This window comes from Cebus imitator, unplaced genomic scaffold (genome assembly GCF_001604975.1).
Source record: "Cebus imitator isolate Cc_AM_T3 unplaced genomic scaffold, Cebus_imitator-1.0 Scaffold166, whole genome shotgun sequence".
NCBI lineage: Eukaryota > Metazoa > Chordata > Mammalia > Primates > Cebidae > Cebus > Cebus imitator.
In genome coordinates, this window is record NW_016107481.1 from 2920585 (window position 1) to 2929501 (window position 8917).

Sequence of the window (8917 nt, forward strand, 5' to 3'; positions counted from 1 at the left end):
AAAAAAACTACACATTTCTCTGCACATTTTATCAATTTTTATCACTTCATCAATATTTGTAAAAAATATTATCTATTTAATGACACTAGAGATAGTAAAGATTCGGTGAGAATCGACTGCACATTATTGTAATCTCTCCTGAACTTTTTTAAAACCATAACTACTACTTTTTATAAAAGATTATTTTGGATATATTTTATGAATAAAAGAAGATATATGCATTACTTCATATTTGCCTTTTCAAATTTCCTGGTCATTCAGCAAATTTTAAAATTCTCTAAAGAAAAACTTTAGAATTTTTATAATGAAGAAGCCCTTCCATGTGAGAGGGTCGGAACATTTTGCAGAAGCAGTAATACTTAAATTGATACTATGAAGTCTCTCCCCAGTGAACTACTCAGCTGTAGGATGTAGAAAAATAATTAACTTGTTCCTTAAGAATGTGTAAACTTTAGAGACTATGTAGTTAGAATAAAGCATTTTTATTCCTTATTGCTAAATGTGATGATGAACAACTCAATTCAGGAAGGCTTTTAAACAGGTTTCCACCTAGTTTCAGTATAATTAAGATATTCTGACATGGTGGGGGAGGGGCGCACTGCCTAAAAGTCAACAATTTACAAAGCCTTGAGCTTGGGAGCTGGGAAAATGGTAATACAGCATTGCTCATAGGTCTGTAGGCTAATGAGAAGTATATCTAAAACTTTTTGACATATTTTCCTCCTCTCAGATCACATGGGTTCACTGTCTTACCCAGAGTTATTGCAAAGCAAAAAAAAAAAAAAAAAAAAATTAGGAGGCCGAGGCAGGTGGATTGCCTGAGCCCAGGAATTTGAGACCAAACTAGGCAACATGGCGAAACCCCATCTCTACAAAAATACAAAAAATTCTCCAGGCATGGTAGTGCACACCTGTAGTCCCAGCTACTCAGGAGGCTTTAGTGGGAGAATCACCTGAGTCCTGGAAGTCAAGGCTGCAGTGTGCCATGATGGTACCACTGCACTCTAGCCTAGGTGACAGAGTGAGATCCTGTCTCAAAAAAAACAAGTGGGGTGGAGTGGGGGAATAATTCACCTCACTTCCCACCCCATCTCATCAATCTCCTTCTAACACAAGAATCTCCTTCTAACACAAGAATTCTGACTAACAGAGATTAAAGAAAAAGAATACTGTCCTATAGCAGGAATATTTGTACACTGTAATCTAAAGTGTCCCCACAGGTTTGTGTAGCCTTCTGGCCATTTCTTACATGCAACTTTTATATAGTAAGTAATTCATAGGCCTAGATTCTTTCATCCTCCCAGAATGACAGCCTAGGACATAAGAGGTTGTTTTTCTATCAACAAGGGAACACACAATCCTGTCTCCTAACTGGGTAACTAACTACAAGGTTCTCTTAGAATAGCTCCAGATCCAAGGGCAGCCATTCAAAATGGCTACAGCCACACATTAGTGAGATGGGGGGAGGGAGGTGCCAATATACCAATGGGACTTCAAATAGTATTAAAGATGGAGAGTCTAGAGGTGGTTGTTTTCAGACGTTTGGCAGACTTTGTAGGGAGAAAGCATTTCCAGTTCCCTAATGCGTGGGACTGGGGAATAAGTTGAGAATAAGAAAATATTCCAACATGGAGAATAATCTCAGTCTTATCTTAGGCAAATGACCTTCACCATATCTTTGCTTCTAAGAATCAAAACTTCTCCTCACCAAGATGCCACCTATGTAAGGAAATGACAGAGGACATACTTCATGATGGCCATCTAAGAAAAAAAGAACATCTTGTGTATGGCAGCATGCAGATGATAAACAACCCCCCAGAAAAGCTTATCTACAATACTATTACTTGAAAATACAAAGGAGGAAAGGGAAAAGAAGGAGTTCTCTTTCGCGTATTTGGAGTTTGAAGTACTTGGGGAAAAATCCATGTAGACAATAAGCAAAGCAGTTGAAAAGACAAGTCTGAAGTTCATAAGCAAGGTGAACACTACAAACAAAAATCTGGTAATTATCTGAAAAAAGCTGATATTAAACTTTTTGAATATCCTATTGTACTCAGCATAATGTTTGCCTATGGATACCAGAACTCAGCAGGATACAACAGCAACTAGTTAGCATGCCAGCTGGTAATTTATAAACTGCTAAGATAATTTATAAGGAGCTAAGAAAGGATCTAAGAAAATGCTGTATGATAAAAACACCTGGGAAGCTAAATACACTGGCATTTAAAAGCGCAGAGATTCTGGGAAAGGTGGTTCACAACTATAATCCCAGCACTTTGGGACGCTTATGCAGGTGGATCACTTGAGCCCGGGAGTTTGAGACCAGCCTGGGCAACATGGTGAAACCCTACCTCTGTCCAAAAAAAAAAATTAGCCAGGCATAGTGGAGTGTGCCTATAAGTCCCAGCTACTCCGAAAGCAGAGGTGGAAGGACTGCTTGAGCCCAGGAGGTCAAGGCTTCAGTGAGCTGTGATCACACCACTGCACTCTAGTCTGCATGACAGAGCAAAGACCCTGTCTCAAAAAAAAGGCAGAGGGATTTATTATGGAGGAAGCAACTTGTCAAACACAAGATTCAAACATCTCTTTGTAATGTAACACCAAAGAAACAGGATATGAACGTGATAGGTGAAAGACAGCAACTTACCAGCTAAAAGAAAGGAAAATGAGTAACAACAAACTTCATTTAGTCCATCTGCGCTTCTATAACAAAATATTTTGTACTGAATAATTTTTAAACAAGACAAATTTATTGCTTACAGTTCTGGAGGGTGGGAAGCCCAAGATCAAGGCACCTGCAAGTTTGACATGAGGTAAGGACCTGTTCCTCATAGATGGAGGCTTTTATGTGCACTCACATGGTGGAAGAGGCAAAAGGACTCCCTGAAGCCTCTTATAATGGCACTAGTCCCATTTATGAGGATTACAGACTCCCAAAGGCCCATTATATTACTACTGGGCCAGATCCAAGGGATAAGATTTCAACACATGAATTTTAAAGGAAAACAAATAGTCAGACCATAGCAAAACTACATGCCTAACTCAGAGAGGAATCACATCCTTTCACAGCAACAAAATAAAGCACAAATTCATGTCTCACAGCAATACAAATACTGTAACAGAGAGAATTCAGAGAAGACACAGGGAATTAGGACAGGAAACACCTCAGAGACAACACAGAAGAAAGGTACCTAAATGACAGGGATCTGTCTAGTTCTGAAAAATACAGATTTTTTTTCTGTGTTTCTTTAAGATCAGGGCTTGGAGAAGGCTTACAGGCTCCTCCTAAATATTATGATCAGAAACTAAGAGTATAGAGATTACTTTATACAGACATTCGAGACAAACAAGCCTAGCCAACTTCACTTCTTAGACTTCTTAATTTCAAGAGACTATCTTAAGCTAAGCTAATTGCCACAGAAAAGGTAGTAAAATAAATTCTTTTAATTAATTATATCATTAAATGCTTTAGGAAATCAGACAACTGATAAAAAAAATCTTTAATAAAACAAGAATAAAGACTTCAAATTAAGATCTAAAGACCTTTCCTATGATTAAAAGTACATGAAATTTTAAATAAAGACTTGAAAATATCTATTTTGCTAGCAAGTGCTTCACTTTTTTGGTGTTGCTAGATGTTTTACGGAGGGTACCTACGGTGGTAAAATTATAATATGAACATTAGATCATCTAGATCAGCCTGTCCAAAAGAAATATAATGCAGTCTACTTATGTAATGCTAAATGTTCTAGTGACTACAATTAAAAGCTTTAAAAAAAAAAAAAAGATGAAAAAAATATATTTTTTCATTTTTATTTTTTTAAATAGAGATGGCATCTTGAGAGGCTGGTCTCCCACTCCTGGGCTTAAGCAACCTTCCACCTAGACCTCCCAAAGTGCTAGCATTATAGAAGTGAACCACCATGCCCAGCCTGAAATTAATTTTAATAATTTATTTTATGAAATACAGTTGAAATGTCACTTCAATAGATAAAGTTTTTTCAATTACCAAGATAGTCTCTTTTTCAAATCAAGTTTTAAAATCTAGTACATATTTTACTCTTACAGCATATCACATGCAAGTCAAACCAGCCAGATTTGGGGTACTCAATTGACACATATGATTACTGGCTACTATACTGGACAATACAGAACTATATTTTAGTAGGATATAAAGATATATAAATTAGGGTTTCAAATATTCCTGTTTATTATATTTTTAAAAATCATAAAATACATTTACTAGTTTAAAAAGAACCCTTTCTGGCTGGGCGCAGTGGCTCACACCTGTAATCCAGTACTTTGGGAGAATGAAACAGGCCAATCACTTGAGGTCAGGAGTTTGAGGTTAGCCTGGCTAACATGGTGAAACCCTGTCTCTACCAAAAAATACAAAAAGTAGCCGGGCACAGTGGCACACGCCTTTAATCCAAGCTACTTGGGAGGCTAGGGTCAGAGAATCACTTGAAGCGGGAGGCAGAGGTTGCAGTGAGCCAATATTGCACCACTGCACTCCAGCCTGGGCGACAGAGTGAGACCTATCTCATAAATAAATAAATCAATAAACTCTTTGTTTCTTCATTCTCAAATGTCAGCCCCCAAAATATGCTAAAAAGCAAAATATGACTCCAAATAACAGAATATAAAAGGGAACAAATATGGCTGGACTGCCAAAGTTTTAAACCACATAAATAATGGCTCACTCAAAATTTAAATTAGCAACATTCCCCTCCTCAGTTAAAATGCAATCCTATTACACTTGAGACTTACCTCCATAAATTCATCTCTGCCAAAGCCTTTGTGTTTTTAAAATGAAAAAAGAAAAGCACATTTAACACACAAGGGGAAAAAAACTATCCTACTTAAACTTTAAAGCTATCAATTATTAACTTTCATCAAACAGATCTTTGACACTACACTAAACCATTTCTTCACATCTTTCTGGGGTTGCCACATGCACTTACTTTTAAAAAGTAATAGCTACAGTAAAACTATGAAAAAAGTTTCTTTATAGAATTTGATATTTTCATATTTCTTAAATTTTAATTTTCTAAAATGTTGCTAGTTTTATGCTTTCTGAATCAAAGAGAGTTAACACAACCAAAGAATCATCTACCTATGGGGAAGGGAAGAATAAACCCTAAATAAAAGCATCTACTTTGTTATGCTACAAAGCACAAGTTGTATCTCATAATTTTTATTTTAGATATATAACTTACATATCTACATTACAAAACCACAGAAGTAGAGAGAATTTAAATTATTATTCTTTTTTCCCCCCTTCCTTTCTCCATTCATAAATTATTATTCTTACAATTTTTCTCCAGACTTACTAGTTGGTGGGGTGGTAGGACAGAACAGGAGGAAGAGCACTAGAGCTTACTGTTTGTCGTTTTACTTTATTTAATCTTATTTTTCAGAAAGGTTCTTGCTCTGTCACCCAGGCTGGAGTGCAGTAGCATGATCAGAGCTCATTGCAACCTTGAATTTCTGGGCTCCAGCAATCCTTCTGCCTGAGCCTCCTAGGTAGCTAGGACTATAGAAACATGCCATCACACCCAGCTAATTCTTTTCTTTTTTGTACTAATGGGGTCTTGCTATGTTTCCCAGGATGGTCTTGAACTCTTGGCCTCATGCACTTCTCCCGCCTTGGACTTTCAAAATGCTGGGATTACAAGCATGAGCCACGCACCTGACCTTTACTTTTTACTAAAGTCAGAGAGGTGTTTTTCCACCAGGATTGTTCTCCTAAGTGAAAATGAGACTCATTCTCTACATATAAATCCTTCCTATGGATTCTGAGTTTTAATGATTTTTAAAAGGACACACACACACGACTCAAAATTTGAACCCCAAAGTTCAAAATTTTTAGTACTTCCACACAAGAATAAAGAGTGACTTAAACTTCTGCTCCTTTTATTTCTTCAAGTTCTTGTCAAAATCTCTTTTCTGAACATCTTTACACAATTCTAGTAATTATTCCTTTGTCAACATATACATCAAACACATCTGGTGTTCTAGGGTAAATTGTGAATTATTTGGGAACAAGCAATTCATCTATACCTACACCTTGCCTACAACAATTTTAATACAGTGCTTTGTGTATATTGGTTGCACAATAATTATTGATCACAACCATAAAAACAAATTCAACTTTGGTCTTACAAAATCTATACCAGAAGTTATCTTTATTTTAAACTACTTCATCCTTGTAATATAATAACCAATTGAACACTTAACACTCCTTTACACCCTTTAGAACTGTCTATAAGTGCACCATTACACTCCAGCCTGAGCAACAGATTTTTTTTAAATAAAAAAAGATTTTAGACAACAGGCAGCATTGGAAAAGAATTCCTGAGACTCAGGACATAAGTAAGGTAAACTCCATGACTGCCATCTTAACCATCTTGAAAATTCAGTTTCTGGGCCCTGTAAAAGGTGGGGAAAACTGAGATACAGCCTTGTGTGCTCCCTGAATTGAGGAGATGATGAAGAGAGCCATCGCAAGCCACATTTCAGGTACTCAATGGCAGTGAGACCAAGGTGGCTAGAGTTCACAGGACACGACCAGAGATAAAAGAACTATACACCGGCATCCCCTGCTTGGCGATCTTTCTCAGTTGGGTGCAGGTTTGTGGTGCCCCCTGAACTGTCTTTCCTGCGCCAAGATGCTTCAAAATTTTATTAAAAATATGTGGCTCCCCTTGAAACCCTACTATACCCAAGTTTACCAGGAGATCTGGGTAGGAATGGGGCTGATGGACTTCATCGTTTATAAACTCCATGCCGCCGATAAAAGAAATAAGCCTGCGAAAGCTGCAGCGTCTGCTCATGATCATCATTAACCAGCTTACTTGGAGTACTTGTGAAAGAAAACGTCAGTCTGCCTGTAAATTTGGGCAAGCCATGTTAGATGGGGAGCGTGGAACATCACTGTACACTTGTATGAGTACCGTTTACTTCATGGCATGAATAAATGGATGTGAGATGCTCTGCTAAAAAAAAAAAAAAAAAAAAAAAACTATACAAAGATCTTCAGAGATTAGTAGATCTCCATCAAATATTCAGCTGGGAACTGATCAATGCATTCATGTAAGGAAACTACCCATAGCCAGAGAATCAACCACCAGGAAAGATTAGATGTAACCATGGCTAACATTCACACAAGGATAGAGAATTATACCTATCCCCGCCAGCCAGACTGGAAAAGCTACTGTTTCAAGACACATTGGGTAGAGCACACAAAAGGGTCTGCCTCAGTACTGGGGAATAATAGTCCTAGGGTCTGCATTACTCTAGAGCAAATTCTTTTGAAGTAATTTAACTGCATACCAGAACAAAATTCAATATGTATAGGAAAACAGAAAATAATCAAACACAACAAGGTAAAATTCACAATGTCAGGTATTCAATCAAAAATTATCAGGCTTCAAGACCAGCCTAAGTAACACGGTGAAACCCCATCTCTACAAAATATACAAAAATTAGCCAGGCATTATGGCACACACCTGCAGTCCCAGCTACTTGGGAGGCAGAGGTGGGAGGATCACTTAAGCCCAGAAAGTCAAGGCTGCAGCGAGCCATGATCAGGCCACTGTACTCAAGCCTGGGTGACAGAGTGATTGAGATTTCGTTTCAAAAAAAAAAAAAAAAAATCAGGCATGCAAAGCAGAAGAAAGGTATAAACAATAATGAAGGGGGGAAAATCAATCCATCAAAAGCAAACCAGCATTAACTCAAATGTTAGAATTGCCAGTGTTTTTAAATTATTGTTTCCAGCTTTATCAAAGACATGTTTGAAAAATAAAAAGCATCCAGCTGGTGAGACCACGTGCCACTGGCATAGTGTAGACCAGATGCTGACGGTCCCAAGAGGGGAGCTCAGGGCTGCCCAGCACCCACAGTGCTCAGCATGGCCTGGCAGAAGAGGGAGCCAGCACAGGAGGTCAGGAATGCAGCGGGCAAAGGCCCCGTGTAGACCACCAACACCCAGCTCAGAGATCTGCACCAGTTGCCTTGTTGCCTCTGCTCAGGATGAAAGAGGAGCTGAGAGAAGTGCTCAGCCCGCCAGTGCAGTGCCCAGCTCCAAGGCTCTGGAGGGTGCTCAGGTGAGTCTCCTGGAGCTATGGGCAGAGATTGGTGCAGACCCCACCCTACAGCATACACTTGCCACAGCGAAGTTCAGGGTGATGACACCTGTGTGTCCATAATGGGCCTAGGAAACCACAACAGGGGCAGAGGGGCATCCCCCTACCCCCAGACCCGGGGAGCTCTGACCCGAGAAGGGAAGCTCCATGGCTTTGGTGGGGTGTGCTCCACCCAATGTCAGGAGCCCTATCTGCATGTGTCTGTACAGATCTCGTCCCAGTATGGCAGGAAGGGGTGCTGCTTAGGGCTCATTGTTGGGGACAAGACTAGGTTTAGAGGCTTGAACTTCTGCCCCACACCAGCCATCTCTTCTACTGAAGAGGGTAGTTGTCTCCCTGAACCAGTCAGAGTGGGCGTCTCAGGCCCCTCCATCACCACAGTGGGGTCTTGTTGAGGCAGACTGTGTGGGGTTTCCTGCACCTGCAGAAGGAAAGGTATCTTAGCTGGCCTTCCTCCAAGCAGGCTCTTGCACACTCCAGATAAAACACCTTGTAAGTCTGTGCATTTTTATTCTTGTCTTGATAAATTGTATTTTTTTCTAATGGGGATTGGGAGATGGACTTAGTTTTTAAAAATATGTGGATTTTGGTTACAAAGTTTAGTCTTAATATATTCCATTTACAGGCCGGGCGCAGCGGCTCACGCTTGTAGTCCCAGCACTTTGGGAGGCCAAGGCGGGTGGATCACAAGGTCAAGAGATCGAGACCATCCTGGTCAACATGGTGAAACCCCGTCTCTACTAAAAATACAAAAATTAGCTGGGCAT

At 39.4% G+C, this 8917-nt stretch overlaps 2 protein-coding genes across 15 annotated transcripts in view; one reads left to right on the forward strand and one right to left on the reverse strand.

The window, feature by feature from the left end:
* Positions 1–8917, reverse strand: part of EVI5 (ecotropic viral integration site 5) — a 241745-nt gene that overhangs the window by 164549 nt on the left and 68279 nt on the right. The window contains exon 1 of one of the 14 annotated variants that reach the window (XM_017544169.2): positions 4771–5451. The exons of the other annotated variants lie outside the window; for them this stretch is intronic. Within the exon in view, the coding sequence (XP_017399658.1) occupies positions 4771–4784 (14 nt within the window). The 5' untranslated portion in view covers positions 4785–5451. Of the gene's footprint in view, positions 1–4770; positions 5452–8917 lie in introns of those variants that run through there. 14 annotated transcript variants of the gene reach the window in all.
* On the forward strand, positions 6573–7024 carry LOC119473541 (ATP synthase subunit ATP5MPL, mitochondrial-like). Its single transcript, XM_037744148.1, has one exon. It carries the CDS (start codon positions 6672–6674, stop codon positions 6846–6848), a length of 177 nt encoding a protein of 58 aa, XP_037600076.1. The 5' UTR covers positions 6573–6671; the 3' UTR covers positions 6849–7024.

Bases quoted from the DNA above. Each gene is read 5' to 3' on its own strand.
- LOC119473541 (XM_037744148.1), top strand. From the start codon at position 6,672: ATGCTTCAAAATTTTATTAAAAATATGTGGCTCCCCTTGAAACCCTAC.